The sequence below is a fragment of the Hyla sarda genome, chromosome 5, assembly GCF_029499605.1.
Source record: "Hyla sarda isolate aHylSar1 chromosome 5, aHylSar1.hap1, whole genome shotgun sequence".
Taxonomy (NCBI): domain Eukaryota; kingdom Metazoa; phylum Chordata; class Amphibia; order Anura; family Hylidae; genus Hyla; species Hyla sarda.
Window position 1 is genome coordinate 279,401,693 of NC_079193.1, and position 17,901 is coordinate 279,419,593.

General features: G+C 43.6%; 1 protein-coding gene across 2 annotated transcripts in view; it reads right to left on the bottom strand.

The window, feature by feature from the left end:
• KLHL14 (kelch like family member 14) overlaps positions 1–17,901 on the bottom strand; it is a 181,123-nt gene that overhangs the window by 96,540 nt on the left and 66,682 nt on the right. The window contains exons 1-2 of one of the 2 annotated variants that reach the window (XM_056521796.1): positions 13,047–13,676; positions 8,081–9,002 (exon numbers count right to left, since the gene is read on the bottom strand). In XM_056521796.1, coding sequence (XP_056377771.1) covers positions 8,081–8,970 — 890 coding nt within the window. In that variant the 5' untranslated portion in view covers positions 8,971–9,002; positions 13,047–13,676. Of the gene's footprint in view, positions 1–8,080; positions 9,003–13,046; positions 13,677–17,901 lie in introns of those variants that run through there. The other variant, XM_056521797.1, reaches the window with a different exon arrangement.

A 17,901-nucleotide genomic window follows, 5' to 3' on the forward strand; every position in this document is an offset into this window, starting at 1 on the left:
TGATCTGAAGTTTTTAACGGTACAATTTTTGCATTGATAGGACTTATTGATCGCTTTTTATTCATTTTTAAATTATATAAAAAGTGACCAAAAATGCACTATTTTGGACTTTGCACTATTTTTTTGCGCGCACGCCATTGACCGAGCGGTTTAATTAATGATATATTTTTATAATTCGGACATTTCCGCACGCGGTGATACCATATATGTTTATTTTTATTTACACTGTGTTTTTTTTTTATTGGAAAAGGGGGGTGATTCAAACTTTTAATAGGGGAGGAGTTAAATGATATTCATTCACTTTTTTTTTCACTTTTTTTTGCAGTGTTATAGCTCCCATAGGGACCTATAACACTGCACATACTGATCTTCATCATTGATCACTGGTTTCTCATAAGAAACCAGTGATCGACGATACTGCCGCATAACTGCTCATGCCTGGATCTCAGGCACTGAGCAGTCATTCGGCGATCTGACAGTGAGGGCGGCAGGTAGGGGCCCTCCCGCTGTCCTGTAAGCTGTTCGGGATGCCGCAATTTCGCCGCGGCTATCCCGAACAGCCCACTGAGCTAGCCGGCAACTTTCGCTTTTAGCCGCGCGGCTCAGCTCTCAGCGCGCGGCTAAAGGGTTAATAGAGACGGGTCCCGGCTTCACTATGATGCCGGGCCCGCCATGATATGATGCGGGGTTACTGTGTAACCCCGCGTTATATCAGGAGAGCAGGACCAAGGACGTACCTGTACGTCCTTGGTCCTTAAGGGGTTAAGGTGAAGTTGGGCTGAGTCCCTAAGGGGTTAAGTTTCATGTTATTTATACTTCATGCTGAACGTCATAAAAACAAAACCCAAAAAATGATGGGGGAATCAGCTATTTCTCTATTCCCCTAAAAAAGGTTAGTAAAAAGTGTTTGCCATTAAAAACACAATGGCGTTTATTTACTAATGTGATCCCGACTCTTTTGTTGGGTTTTGCGCTCCAAATTGTGTCCCACGTTCCATGTGACACAATTTGCGACCAGAAAAAAAAAACCCTCCATTTTACAAGAAAAAACAGAAAAGAGGCGTGGTCATGTGCGAAAGTGGGCGTGTTCCCGGCAAAAGGGGCGTATTCCCGACAGTTTTGAAAAATCCCAACATATTTACTAAGGTTTCCACAGAAAATTTGGTGGATTTGAGCTGAGGAAAACCCTACAGATCAGAACAGTTGTAAAAAAAAAAAAAAAAAAAAAGCAAAACGTAGGGAAAAGTGCAAAATGTAGGGAAACCTTAGTAAATACCTTGGGGAAAAAAACGTCGGAAATCAAAACCCACAAAGAAAACTACACTATGCTCTTAGCAAATAAACCCCAATATGTCCTAGAAAAACAAGTCCTTGTTTGGTTTCAACAATGGAAAAATCAAAAGTTACGGCCAAAATAGGCAGGTCTCTAAGGGGTTAAGCATATCTGGGATAAACATGTATCTACCCTAAGATATAGATAAAAAGGAAACATAGGGGCGGATTAGATGGACCCAGTGATCAGTCTTTTATGTAGGCTTCATGTGTGTTTGCTATGAAGTGAAGTAGTTGGGTGAACATCATCTAAAGGCGGTGACACTGTTTTTACCAGGAGTTGGAAACATGAGTAGCCACTATACCAAATACAGAAGCAGTTAAAGGGGTTCTCCAGTGCTTAGACATCTTATCCCCTATCCAAAGGATAGGGGATAAGATGCCTGATCGCGGGAGTTCCGCAGCTGGGGACCCCCGGGATCATGCACGCGGCACACCGTTTGTAATCAGTCCCCGGAGCATGTTCGCTCCGGGTCTGATTACGGACGACCGCAAGGCCAGCGGCGTGTGACGTCACGCTCCGCCCCTCAATGCAAGCCTACGGGAGGGGGCGTGATAGCTGTCGTCGCACGCGATAGCTGTCGTTAGAGCGTGACGTCACACGCCGCCGGCCTTGTGGTCGTCCGTAATCAGACCCGGAGCGAACAAGCTCCGGGGACTGATTACAAACGGGGTGCCGCGTGCATGATCCCGGGGGTCCCCAGCGGCGGGATAGGGGATAAGATGTACCGGAGAACCCCTTTTTTTTTTCCATCCATTTTCTATCATTGTTCTGATACCTCAAGAGATTATTTGAAGCCAACATGTTCACATTTAGAGGAATATAGTTTCTTTTAGGGCTGCTGAGTTCCTGTATTTGGGACATTACTGTGAGACATTGGCCCTATCTCTCCTTCAGCTATGCACCATTTTATACTACCCTATAGTACTGGCATACTGTTCCTATATAGAAAATTAGACATATTCTATTTTTAGTAATATAGTTACATAGGTCTTCTCATGCAGGTAAATCATTTCCAGTTGTCATGGAAGGGAGTGCCTCCTATTGACTCTCACTCTTGGCTATATACTTAGGAACTATACTTCAAAATTTGTATCATATAAAGATTCTGTGAACATTTTAATATGTATACCATCATAATATTGGGAGAAAGTGCAAGATGGTTCAGCGCAGATTTCGTGCAACAAGTAGATTTATTGTTTAAAAGCCAAAGACAGGAGAGATAAAGTAACGCGTTTCAGGTGTTAGTTGCACCCTTAGTCGTACATAACAAAATGTGGACAACGCTCTTTAATATAGCGGAAAAAACATGCTTTTTTCTAACTTTGGTACACATGTTTTTACTCCATAAATATTTACTTGAATTGTAATAGGAGTTTTTTCTGTACCATATGTTGAGCTTCTTATGTTAAGTCATTTTTACTGGTGTGTATATATGCCTATTTTCTATTTGGTATTCATGGTGATTTTAACATGTGAAGGGTTAACATGTGCTTCCAAAAATTCACATGGGTTATTATCCCACCTGTGGAGGTCACATGTTTCCCCCATTTTAAGGCGCATTGTCCACATTTTGCTATGTACCAATAAGGGTGCAGCTAACGCAACTGAAACGCGTTACTTTATGTCTTCTGTCTTTGGCTTTTAAGCAATAAATCTACTTGCTGGACAAGACCTGCGCTGGACCATCTTGCACTTTCTCCCTGTTGTTCATTGAGTCCGGGTCGCGGATAGGCCGTGGGGGTGAGACGAAGTATCCGTTCCTGTATGCCATCATAATATTGTGTAGAACTTGCTTAGCCCTGTTTGTGATGTTGATTCAACAAGCTGTTGGAAACTTTCTGTAGACTCATGTTCACATGAAAGTATCGGAAAGTTGCAGCCCCTGCGCATTGATGATATAATTCTTCTATTCTACTACATCCAAGAGAATTTTTGCATTGAAAACGGGTGGCTTTGTAGGGTAATTGGAGACAAAAAAAAAGCTCCACATAGAATATGTTCATGTTTTGTCCCAAAAACAACTACTTTTGGGAGAGAGCTTACAGTAATCCCACCCCCTTTGTGAACTGTTTTACAGGAAAAATGAGGACTGTTACCAAATATTGTTATATTCCAGTTCATGGTCATACTGAAAGTAGACATTAGACACTGACAATGTCATAAAGAAAATGCACAACCACCAACGATCCTTGGGCGGCCTTTGGCATGTGAACAGTGCTCCTTTGGTTCTAAGATGCCTAACGTGTGCTGAGGAAACATTCCCATAACCATTGCCACCACTAGACAAAAGCATACAATGGAATTAGTCCATAGATTTAGGAGGATTATGCCACATGATGCATTGCCATCTACATGGTGTTGGGATTACTGGGACAGATCCCGACTTCCTCTTCAAATGCCAGTATTAAATCACCAGACAGAGATGTGCCAAATGTAATATATGAAGGACATGCCTGTTAACACTGGTGCATGTCTGGCTGTCTGTGAGCCTTATGACTAAAATCTAAGCCAGCTTTTTTCACGAAACAGTGCCAAAATGTGTAACTTTTTCACACCAGAAAATTGCTGCACAGTGTTTAATAGATTCCCCCATTAAGATCCGAAAACAAATCTTGTGTTGCTGCCTGTAAACTGTTACCATGCACCTGTAAACAAGCTGCTGTTTATGGGTCTTTTTAGACGATTTAGTACCCTGTGTTCATTTGTATATTAATCACCAGATCTATCAAAGTAATTCATTTGCTATTAATCCTACAACTAGGTCTATTAAAGGAGAATACCATAAATAAAATGTAAAAGGCTTCTTAGTGTGTGTTAAGAATGTATTTTCAGCTGCTTAGTAATAGATTATCATCTTATACATTATAGGCCCAGGCCATGAGCCCGCACGACTGCTGGACTCTCATGACAACGCCATGTTTTGTCCCTCCTCAGAGACATTGAGGGAGTATTTACAAATATTGTTGTAAGGTCCATCATTTAACAAGATGGAAATAATTTGACTCAAATACACAAAATGTTTACATTTCAATTTGACTCAACTCGCTAGACACAAATAGACCTATTAGTATGATAAGCAGAGGATCCTGTGTAAGAGAGTGCTGGGGGTCATACTTACACCAATTTTATACATTTGTATTTCACTACTTCTTTCTTAATGGAGAACTCCAGAACATAAAAATTGGCCCCCATAGTGCCGGCAGTAAAAAAAAGAAAGATGTACATACCTTCCTCCGCTCCCCCGGGGCCTCCGGTAACTGGCTCCGGCCTCCGCCACGATCCTCTTCCTGGTTGCCGGTTGTCAGAGAGTCATACTGCGCTCAGCCAATCACCGGCCGCAGTGAAGTCCTGACTCGGCAGGCGATAGGCTGAGCGGCAGTGTGACTGAAGCATTTTCACACTGCCGCTCAGCCTATCGCCGGCCAAGTCTGACTTCGCTTTTCGGCCCCGGCCGCAGGTGCCGGTGTAGTGAAGAATTTGGTGTCCTGAAGTGTTCTCACACTGCTGCTCAGCCTATCGCCGGCCAAGTCTTACTTCGCTGCGGCTGGTAATTGGCTGAGCGCAGTATGATTCATCCGACCACCAGCAACCAGGAAGTGGATTGCCGCGGAGACCGGAGCCGGTTACCGGAGGCCCCCGGGGAGCGGAGGAAGGTATGTATATCTTTATTTTTTTACTGCCGGCAGTATGGGCAACAATTTTTATATTCCGGAGTTCTCCTTTAAGCCTTCCTACATACTTTATTCCTGTTTGTATACTGTAGACCAGTGGTCTTCAACCTGCGGACCTCCGGATGTTGCAAAACTACAACTCCCAGCATGCCCGGACAGCCAACGGCTGTCCGGGCATGCTGGGAGTTGTTGTTTTGCAACATCCGGAGGTCCGCAGGTTGAAGACCACTGCTGTAGAAAATTCACAAAAAAGAGCAATACTACACTACAGGTTCTTATCTGCATATTTACCATCATTAGCAGCAAAATACAAAAACAGACGTCTCTCCCATGGGAAGCAATGAAAAGCTATGATAGGAAGAAATATAAGACAGTGCATACTAATCCCTTGTTTGAAGTTATTCTAGCGCATATTATTTTGTAGTTTGGCCATAGAACATTTCTATAACCCAGCAGCTAGCTACTAGCATATTGCTTTCCTACATCTGGAAACATGTCCAGCAAGTTAAGGTTGATTTCTCCAGAGACAAGAAAAAATAAATAAAATACAGAAAACTTTTTCATATGGGGGCTACTTCTGGGATCTGCAAGGAGGAAGCTGCAGGGGAAGTGTAGTATTTCATGGTTGCCATTTAGATGAGTAGCCAGCCATCCATGAAACACATGGACAGCTCAAATCTGCCTCCTACCTCGAGCCTACTGAGGGAGGTCCTGACTGGGGACCACCTATATGACATCATAATGCTCCAATGGGGCATATGGGAAGGGGTTGTCTTTATAAAACAACCCTTTAAATGTTTTGCAAAGTGTTAGATCAATGTGTTATATAGCGAAAAGGAAAGACATGGCAAACATCCACCTATACAAACATGTCCAGGAAACCACCAAGTAAACTATAGATGTGGAGTAATGTAAAATCCATAATGGGATTTTTTTTTGTAAACACTTCCTTACAGTATTGCGTTTCTGTGGGAAGTTCCCCGCATCTGCCTTGAAGAAGCAGCCGGCAGCCTGTATTCTCCAAATGCATTGCAGAAACAGGCTTTTGTTATGCGCTGCGGAGCAAGCTCAGGGAACTTGAAATTCCTCCCAGAACCAGACGATATTATCAGATTGATCCTGCCTGTATAGGGATTTTTTAAAATTTTATTATAACAATAAATGAGAGGTTTTAGATTTGGGTAGTTCCTTAAAACAAACTTTAAGAGTGGACAAAAAAATTAGGTACAAATCCACAACAAAATCTGCACTTGTAAAATACGGATTATTTGTACAGTCTCATACACATGTGTAGTGCTACATTGTAATACAATTCAGTAGTCTAAAAAGTAGGTGGGGGGGATCTATCCCTAACTTTCATATTAGGGCTTTATATTGTAGTTTTACCCATGCACATGTTTTGCGTTTAGAGCCATAGGGGGTATGTATGAAGCTTTGTACCCTGTTTTTTTGTCTGTGATTTGTCCCAATTTTTCCTTTATGTCATTTTTTGCGCCAAATGGTTTCGAACAAAATCACTAATTTCACTTTGTTAGTCGTGATTTCAGTTACAATCATGCCTTGGTATGAAATTCATCATTTGCGACTTTTGTTTTGGCGCATTTTCGGGCACAATCATGCCCGTTAGGTCGCAAACTTGCACCAAGAAAAAAGTGACACAGAAAGTAGCTAAACAACATTACAAGGTAGAACACAGGCCAAACAAAGTGGCTTACCAATGTCTTAGTACGGGGCTGTTTTCAAGTTCACAAACAAAACAAAAAACCTTAACCCATGTAAAGAAAAAGAAAAAAGAGCTTGTTTAAAGGATCACAAAGCAAAAAAAAAAAATGATGTTTAGCTAAGGTAAAAAGAAACATTTATCCCAGTCAAACATTTATCAACCCTAGGAACAGATTTTTAAGTTGGAAAAAAGGAACTAACTGGGTTAGATTTACCTTTGTGAAGCAGCGCAAAATCCAAGTGGAGAATTAACAAGTTTCTGCTGCTACAACACAGCCAGAAAATGTTGCCTGGAATTCTGGGGCAGGATTCTGCGCACTTTATAGGCGCATCAATTGCGCCAAATTTAACAAGTGGTTTGCGACAAATGATAAATCTGGCGCAAAAACGCACCATTTGTCGCCAAAAAACATACATAAAATCACACATTGCTACACCATTATTGATACATGCCCCTCATAGTCTGCAAATGACCTTTTTAGGTAAAAATATTGCAGAATTTAGCTAAATCCGCATCTGCGTTGCAGCTCTATTACAGAATCCATTTGTTTGTGGGACCTGAGAGGAAAAGAAAAATGCTGCAAGCTATCTTTTTTGTCCAATCAGATCCTGCTAAACAAAAAGACACCAGACAGGCCCCCATTAAAGTCAATGGGAACCATTGGGGTCCATTATTGTGCGCTGTGCAATGGACCACCCAACTCCGTTTTCTGGCTATGAACAGAGTCTGTGACAAGGCCTTTAGCAAAGTCTGACACAGATGTGAATGAGGCCTTACATGTACAAACTATTCATTGGCAATTCACAAGTAATGAATTAAGAATGCTACATGCAGTATAACCCAGTATGGTAGGTGAGGTTTGATATAAGTTTATATGACAAAGAGACCAATCATTATTTCCTCTCAGCTATTAGCTGCTTATCATTATAGCTACATTTTAAAGGGATGTCTTATTTATAAAATACATTTCAAATACCATATTTGGGCATTCTGAGTTAGTAGAGGGGAATCCCTCATAAGGAACCTTTCTCAATTAGCTTGGATGGAGGCAGCTGAAAAAAGCGTCTCTGTCGTTGGAGGACTCAGCACGTCCATCTGGTACATAGACATAGGTACCATGTTGTAATATTATAATTAAACTATTGCTGCAAGGTTCCATGGCAGATTACAGCTGATAGCTGGTGGACACCTTGTGATCAGCTGATTTTTCCTGGAATCATCTAGGAAAAATGGATTTTCAACAGAGTACAACCCTTTTTTGAGTAACATGCCATTGCATAAAAAAGCTAAACAGTTGCAACAATTTATAGGGAACATAATAAAGAGAATTTATGGATGACATTGGCTCACCTGCTTGCCATGCTCTGCCTGCAGTGCTGTCTGAAAGGCATTAGGTGATAATTCATAGCGTCCAGTAGTAACTTTTGGCAGACTGGGTCCGTCCTCATGAAGTCTACTGACTGTACCCGCTCTACCAACTCTGGAGCTGGGATGAGAGCAAAGCGAAGTCTCTTCATCAGGTCCGGGGCATACTGCATGCGTGTTTCCCTGTCATGTTCCAGCCAAAGTACAGACATCTGAAATAAAGCAAGCTCAGACTCTACTGGTGGTGGTAAGGAGTCCAGCATGGAACGCATTTCTTCAAAGTTGAGCAGCAACACATCCTCCACCAAATACTTATTGGCCAGCTTCTTCGTCTCCTCTAGGCCATGAAGAGCTGCAATTTTGCAAACCTGCTTATAGTTCTGCACTGAAATTTGATCATTGAGAAACTGTACACAAAGCTTTGTCACCTGAGGAATGTGCAAGATCTTGCTGACTGATAATACCTCCTCAACAGTATCTAGAGACAAAGTAACATTGGCGGTGTAAAGATACTCCAAGACCAATCTAAGCCCTATAGAGGAACATCCTTGCAAAACCAAATTGTTGATGGCCCTAGGACTGACAAGCATCTTGTCATCTGGAGAAGAGGAGGGTGTTCCAGGCTCATCTGACTGTTGCTGCTGGTCCTTTGGAACAGATGACAGACCATCCTGTCCAGGGTGACTAGAGAACAGGGATCTAAAATACTGAGAACAGGAGGCAAGTACAGCTTTGTGGCAGTGGAACTGCTGTCCTTGGGCAGTCAAGGTCACATCACAGAAGAGTTGCTTTCTCCAAAGGAGGTTGAGGCCATGGAGCAGATTATCACTATGGCTCGGGTCAAAGGTGGAAGTCCTGTCCCCCGATCTGGACATGGCGGGACTTTAGTGCAAGTTTCTGCAGGAACCTACAATGAAGGAACAACCCATTTAAAACGTGGCTGTGAAAATAACAAACAATCACGCTAAAACGAAAAATATTGAAAGTTTTATTATGTTAACATTGAGATGTAAAAAAATGACTAACTTCTTTGACAAAACAAATATATAAATATTATAACACACACGTATGCAAAAATCCCAGCAAAAGAGTAATATCAAAGTTTCAAAAACATCATAGATACCGACACGACTACTGTATTATATCTCAAAGATGCCTAAATATGATACATTATTTCTGTTGTGCTATTATACAGGCTGTAGCAAGCAACAGGACATTGAAACATACTGTATATATTAAGGCAACTTAATGATTCACTATCTGTCTGTCTGTCTTTCTTATCTATTTATTTATTTATCTATCTATCTATCTGTTTTTCTTATCCATTTATTTATCTATCTCTAATATCTATCTGTCTGTCTGTCTGTCTATCTATCTATCTGTCTGTCTTTCTTATCTATTTGTCTATCTCTAATATCCCTCTATCTTTCTTATCTATCTTTCTTTCTTATCTATTTATCTATCTATCTATTTATCTACCGTATCTATCTATCTACCGTATATCTATCTATCTATCTATCTATTTCTATCTATCTTTCTTTCTTATCTATCTATTTATTTATCTATCTATCTATCTATCTATCTATCTATCTATATATCTCTAATATTATTCCATAAAATTATAGTATTCAGGACATGGGTTCTTCAGATTTGATTCTATTTCTCCAGAACTCTTTATGTTAGAACATTTGTGAACTTTCCGTAACGTCATTATAAAATTGTATTTCCGAATTTCTCATAGTTCCTTTAGGAGGAGACACAAGTTCATGGCAGTATACATAGTAAAAAAAAAAAAAAAAAAAAAAAAATACAATGTGCTCATGTGTCTTTATCTGCTTCTTCTTTCTAGATAATATGGAAACATCTAAGCAAAATCAATGCATATTATTTAAGTGGATTTTAGGTTGGTTCACTTTAAACACTGCACCTGTTTCTCCTCTCAACCTGACCCTAAAGCTACATTTACACCACGTTTTTGCAATACAGTTCCCGTATCAGGTTTTTGATGAAAAACTGATTCCTCAAAACCGGACTAAACTGTATCAAAACGTGTGTACAAATTTTTAACCCGTATTCAGTTAAAAACCGTATACGGTTTAAAAAAATAATGTTCGGTTGCATCAGTTTTTTTAGAAAAAAAAGTATACGTTTTTTACTTTTCACTCCATTATGAATAAAGTTTCACTTGCTTGATTGAAATTCCAAGAAAAAAAACGGATGGTGAAAACCGGATGGAACCGTACGCACATACAGTTCTGTACGGTTCCCATTGACTCCCATGTTAAAAAAAAAAACCTATACGGTTTAATACAGTTTTTCACCAGGATCAAAAAACGTGGTAGACTACCGTTTTGGGTACGGGAAAAAAAAAACTGACAAAACCTTACAGGATGCAAAACGGACACAACCTGATGCATCTTTTGGCATACGGTTTTCAATGGAGAGTCAATGCATACGGTTTTATACGTTTTTCACATAGAAAACGCATACGGGAACTGTATTGCAAAAACGTGGTGTGAACCCAGCCGTAGACTGAATTGTGAATGTAATAACAAGAGCAAGAGACACATAGTAAATATTTAGCATGTGCTTATGTACAGGGAATCTAACAGTAATGTAAATATTTACATTACTATTGTGGATTGGTATTTTTTTTCAAAACTTGGTAAAAGTTTTGTTTTGCCTTTTGTGGAAGATCCATAAAGACAGAATAAAAGGTGTCATGCTAGGACCCCAGCCTTGTGCCATTAATAATGTAAACCAATGAACACTACTCACTCTACCTCAATTTCTTTAGCATAGTGTTAGTGCCTCCAGCTGTAACAAAACTACAACTCCCAGCATGCCCGGACAGCCAACGGCTGTCCGGGCATGCTGGGGGTTGTAGTTTTGCAACAGCTGGAGGCACCCTGGTTGAAAAACACTTCTTTAGCAGGTATCTCAGGTACTGTGACTGTACATCCCGGGATAACTTTAGAAGTCATCACAGAGGTGGTCCCTCCCATTCTGTCTGAGCACATAGTAATGATGCTGAGCTGCCCAGAGACACATCTGACACCTTGATACTTTCGCTGGAACACCATGTGCCGGCTGATATACACCTCATCTATACATGTCTGTCAGACGTCACTCACTGCCAGCAAAAGTGGTCCAATAACTAGAAGAAAGCGGCGCATTTCCAGTTTTTATTCTACATTCAACTAATGAAATTAACAGTTGTAGATTTCGCTCTTTATTTTGTGAAATATATAAAGTCTCAATATTCACTGATACAAATTGTATTCTTTTTGTACCTTATTATTGGCATCAGTTATTCAGCCCCAATATTATCTATAGATTATGTAAAGCAGGATTCTGTCAGTAGTGCCATGTATTCGGAGATTTTCCAGTGATCACCAGGCACACCTCTATCAGATATTCCCAGACCCCACATATCACACACACATCTAAAATCTTACTTCATAAACACACAAAAAAAAAGTGCCAGGATAATTTCCCGAAGGAAAGAAATGATTACTTCAATAATTGCTAGCGGCAAAGATAAGAGTCAGCAGGAGCAGCACCCACAATGATCCTGCCTCATCCCATCGCCTGGAATTTAGAGACCCTCTAAATAAGATGCCTGGCTGGTCCCGCTGAAGATCGCAGTCTGTGCCATACATTGCAGCCCTGTTCTCAGGAACCATTGTTTGTAACATTGTGGTTCTTAGAAAGGAATGCAAGATATGCAATTGGGCTAGGGCTAGGTTAGACATGAAATTGTCCCCTAAGTATGTTTCTTAGTATTTGTAAGGAAAGTGTCTTTCTTCCAGGAATGTAAAGTAAACCATGCAAACTCCTTGCAGATGTTGCTGAGGTCTGAACTGAACCCAGTACTGCCATCCTTCTGCCCTAGCATGGCAGTGAAGGGGTTAAGGGCACTTATAGTGTCCCATGCTACTAACCCCCCCCCCCCCCCCCCTCTTCAGCAGCATGTGCGAGATGGATTTGTAAGAGGATCTCCCTCTTCAGCTGGACCTGGTCACTCTCCCCCTCCCATCTTCCTATTCTCACCCCTGTATTCAGAGTTTACTGTCAACAATTGCAAACCTCCGGCATAGCGTCACTATAGATTTACAGTGTTTCCCAACCAGGGTGCCTCCAGCTTTTGCAAAACTACAACTCCCAACATGCCCAGACAGCCAACCTCCTGCATAGTGTCACTAAAGAACAGTGTTTCCCAACCAGTGCACCTCCAGCTGATGCAAAACTACAACTCCCAGCATGCCCAGACAGCCGTCCTCCTGCATAGTGTCACTATAGAACAGTGTTTCCCAAGCAGTGCACCTCCAGCTGTTGCAAAACTACAACTCCCAGCATGCCCAGACAGCCGTCCTCCTGCATAGTTTCACTATAGAACAGTGTTTCCCAAGCAGTGCGCCTCCAGCTGTTGCAAAACTACAACTCCCAGCATGCCCAGACATCCGTCCTTCTGCATAGTGTCACTAAAGAACAGTGTTTCCCAACCAGTGCGCCTCCAGCTGTTACAAAACTACAACTCACAGCATGCCCAGACAGCTGTCCTCCTACATAGTGTTACTATAAAACAGTGTTTCCCAAGCAGTGCACCTCCAGCTGTTGCAAAACTACAACTCCCAGCATGCCCAGACAGCCATCCTCCTGCATAGTGTCACTAAAGAACAGTGTTTCCCAACCAGTGCACCTCCAGCTGTTGCAAAACTACAACTCCCAGCATGCCCAGACAGCCATCCTTCTGCATAATGTCACTATAGAACAGTGTTTCCCAACCAGTGCACCTCCAGCTGTTGCAAAACTACAACTCCCAGCATGCCCAGACAGCCTTCGGCTGTCTGGGCATGTTGGGAGTTGTAGTTTTGCAACAGCAGGAGGCACCCTGCTTGGGAAACACTGCTATAGAAAATGCACATAGACAACAAGGCCAGAAACTTACCTGCCTTCACCGGATGCCAAAGTATACGATGACTTTATCTTCCCACCCCAAAAAAAAAGGATCACACTCCTTCTTCCCTGGGCAAGATCTGCAGCTCCTTCAGCTCCAAATCCCCCAGCAGCTTGCTGTCCCCTAACTCCAGGCAGTCAGTGTGCACAGTGTATGTTGTGGGGCATCATTTGATCATGGTGAATTAGAAGAGAGCAGGAGAAATGATAGGAGTAGTGGGAGAAGGAGAGAGGGAGAACAGGAGAGGAGCTGGGGAGAGTGAGCAGAGCTTCCTGCAAGAGAAGAAGGAGAAGAAGAAGAAGGGAAAAAAATGTACGTGTGACAAATTATGCTACCAAGAAACAACACATCATTATCCTTGGGCCTGGGGCTCAGTGAGTCGTAACGAGAGTAATAGGAAATCCACGGTTGGGGAGAGAAACGGTCGTGCATGGCCAGTGGAGAGAGACCATGCGAGGGGGCTGGATGCTGAGGAGCCGGGCAAAATTATGGCTCAAGGCTATTGTAAAAATTGTCGAGCGTAAATGACTGCGATTTCAAACATCTTTGGAAGAAAGAAAAGGGGGGAAACGAAGCCCTCCCCCTCCCCTGTCCTCCTCCTCCTCCCTTTCCCCATCCCTCTCTCATCTCTCTCTCTATAAAGAACCGTCAAGTTTTAGTGCGCATTGCTAATTAGTCAATTTCTCTCTGCCTTCACAGGCGGGCGACTCTGCTGCTGAGCCGAGACTGCTCATTTCTGCCACCAGTTTTTTTTTTTAGCTGTGATCTGGATGAATGAGTAGCTGTCTTATGACAAAAAATAAACTCTTATCCCCTCCTCCCCCCCCCTGACAGAAAGAGGAGATATTGCCTCCCCATCCCTGTCATGCACCCCATGCGCTGTGCAAACTTTCTGGAAGGATGTGCAGTGCTGCTGATCTCCCCCTAACACAACTAAAGACATCTTATTAATAACCCCATCCCTGTTATATGCCCCATGCGCTGTGCAAACTTTCTGGAAGGATGTGTAAGGCTTCTGATCTCCCCCTAACACAAACTAAAGTGTACCTGTCATCAACAACAACTTTTTACATAATATAGATGTATATTTGTAATATACATTGGTTAAAAATGTGTATGTTTTTGTCCCTACAGCTATTGTTTGTGTGTCTCTATGAGGAGTCCAAATACAGGAAGTGAAAGTGGACAAGCAGGCTCTGTACACTGAGGACAAGCAGGGCTCTGTACACTGAGGACAATCAGGGCTCTGTACACTGAGGACAAGCAGGGCTCTGTACACTGAGGACAAGCAGGGCTCTGTGCACTGAGGAAAAGCAGGGCTATGTACACTGAGGACAAGCAGGGCTCTGTACACTGAGGACAAGCAGGGCTCTGTACACTGAGGACAAGCAGGGCTCTGTACACTGAGGACAAGCAGGGCTCTGTGCACTGAGGACAAGCAGGGCTCTGTGAACTTAGGACAAGCAGGGCTCTGTATACTGAGGACAAGCAGTGCTCTATACACTGAGGACAAGCAGGGCTCTGTACACTGAGGACAAGCAGGGTTCTGTACACTGAGGACAAGCAGGGCTCTATACACTGAGGACAAGCAGGGCTCTGTACACTGAGGACAAGCAGGGCTCTGGGCACTGAGGACAAGCAGGGTTCTGTACACTGAGGACAAGCAGGGCTCTGTGCACTGAGGAAAAGCAGGGCTATGTACACTGAGGACAAGCAGGGCTCTGTACACTGAGGACAAGCAGGGCTCTGTACACTGAGGACAAGCAGGGCTCTGTACACTGAGGACAAGCAGGGCTCTGTGCACTGAGGACAAGCAGGGCTCTGTGAACTTAGGACAAGCAGGGCTCTGTATACTGAGGACAAGCAGTGCTCTATACACTGAGGACAAGCAGGGCTCTGTACACTGAGGACAAGCAGGGTTCTGTACACTGAGGACAAGCAGGGCTCTATACACTGAGGACAAGCAGGGCTCTGTACACTGAGGACAAGCAGGGCTCTGGGCACTGAGGACAAGCAGGGTTCTGTACACTGAGGACAAGCAGGGTTCTGTACACTGAGGACAAGCAGGGTTCTGTGCACTGAGGACAAGCAGGGCTCTGTGCACTGAGGACAAGCAGGGCTCTGTACACTGAGGACAAGCAGGGCTCTGTACACTGAGGACAAGCAGGGCTCTGTACACTGAGGACAAGCAGGGTTCTGTACACTGAGGACAACCAGAGCTCTGTACACTGAGGACAAGCAGGGCTCTGTACACTGAGGACAAGCAGGGCTCTGTACACTGAGGACAACCAGAGCTCTGTACACTGAGGACAAGCAGGGCTCTGTACACTGAGGACAAGCAGGGCTCTGTACACTGAGGACAAGCAGGGCTCTGTACACTAAGGACAACCAGAGCTCTGTACACCGAGGACAAGGAGGGCTCTGTAGACTGAGGACAAGCAGGTCTCTGTACACTGAGGACAACCATAGCTCTGTACACTGAGGACAAGCAGGGCTCTGTACACTGAGGACAAGCAGGGCTCTGTACACTGAGGACAAGCAGGGCTCTGTACACTGAGGACAAGCAGGGCTCTGTACACTGAGGACAAGCAGGGCTCTGTACACTGAGGACAAGCAGGGCTTTGTACACTGAGGACAAGCAGGGTTCTGTACACTGAGGACAAGCAGGGCTCTGTACACTGAGGACAAGCAGGGTTCTGTACACTGAGGACAAGCAGGGTTCTGTACACTGAGGCTCAAAAACACGCCCCTGGCTCACACAGCAGGATGATTGAAAAGCCAGGTGCCTGCACAGATCCCTGCTTCTCCTGTGCTCACTTCCTGTATTTGGACTCCTCACAGAGACACAGGTAATAACTGCAGGGACAGCATTTTTTCACTCCAAAAAAAATACACATTTTTTAATCGATGTATATTACAAATATACATACAATGGTATTATCTACATTACATCAAAAGTTTTTGTTGGCGACAGGTACACTTTTATAATCCCATCCCTGTTATATGCCCCATGAGCTGTGCAAACATTTGGAAGGATGTGTAATGCTGCTGATCTCCCCCTAACACAGACAAAAGATTTCTTATCAATAACCCCATCCCTGTTATATGCTCCATGCACCGTGCAAACTTTCTGGAAGGATGTGCAATGCTGCTGATTAGTGATGAGCGGCAGGGGCCATATTCAAATTTGTGATATTTTGCAAATATATAGACGAATATTCGTCCTATGTTCGTGAAATTCGCATATTCGCTATGTTCGTTCTCTTTTTTTTTTCATGCGAAAATTCATAAAGAAATTCGCATAGTGCGCATGCGTGTTTATATTTTTCACCTAAAAGAAAGGAAGAACCAGTGTCCTCTGGCTGGAAGAGGCAATATTTGCAAATATTTGCACAAAAAAAAAAATATTCATCATTATGAATATATATCCCTATGTTCTAAATATTAGCGAAATCGTGAAGTAACAATATTCACGGTTAAAATTCACATTTCGAATATTTGCGCTCCACACTACTGCTGATCTCCCCTGACACAAAATAAAGACATCTAATTCTAATTAATAACCCTATATCTGTTATATATACAAACCTTCAGGAAGGATGTATAGTGCTGCTGATTTTCCCATAATACAGCATAAGGTCTTATTAATGGTCCTACCCCTGTTATATGCACCATACACCGTGCAAACTTTCTAGGAGGATGTGCAGTGCTGCTGATCTCTCCCTAAAAAGACAAAGGAGGCCTTATAAATAACCCATCCATGTTACCACATATGCCCCATGCCCTGTGCCAACTTTCTGAAAGGTGGGAAGTACACACAGTAAAGACTCCTTATTAATAACCTCATCCCTGTTATGTACCCTGTGTACTATACAAAGTTATTATGGGAATGTATAAGCGTTACCGCTGCCTGGACACATTAAGGCTATATCATTACCCCAACCCTGCCATGTACCCCACGCACATGTAAACTTTCTGTAAGAATGTATTGCTGATTCTACCCCCTTAGGGACTTCAGTATTGTTACGCCTAGCGCTCCGGGTCCCCGCTCCTCCCCGGAGCGCTCACGGCGCCTTTCTCCCTGCAGCTCCCCGGTCAGCGCTGACCGGGAGCGCTGCCCTGTCATGGCCGTTGGGGATGCGATTCGCACAGCGGGACGCGCCCGCTCGCGAATCGCATCCCAGGTCACTTACCCGTTCCCGTCTCCTGCGGTCATGTGCTGGCGCGCGCGGCTCCGCTCTCTAGGGCGCGCGCGCGCCAGCTCCCTGAGACTTAAAGGGCCAGTGCACCAATGATTGGTGCCTGGCCCAATTAGCTTAATTGGTTCCCATCTGTTTCCTGGCTATATCTAGTCTCCTCCCTTGCACTTCCTTGCCGGATCTTGTTGCCCTAGAGCCTAGTGAAAGCGTTTTTGTGTGTTTATACCCTGTGTACCAGAACTTTGCTATCTCCCCTGACTACGAACCTTGCCGCCTGCCCCCGACCTTCTGCTACGTCCGACTTTGCTTCTGCCTACTCCCTTGTACCTCGCCTATCTTCAGCAGCCAGAGAGGTGAGCCGTTGCTAGTGGATACGACCTGGTCACTACCGCCGCAGCAAGACCATCCCGCTTTGCGGCGGGCTCTGGTGAAAACCTGTAGTGTCTTAGAACCGGTCCACTAGCACGGTCCTCGCTATCCCTCTCTGGCACAGAGGATCCACCTCCTGCCAGCCGGCATCGTGACAAGTATATGTTGTTTTGTACGTCATGCTTTGTGCCTTGTGTTGCTACAACCCCCTACCCCCCCCCCCCCCCCCATACGCACAGATATTACTATCAACCCCTGTTATGTATCTCAGGCACTGT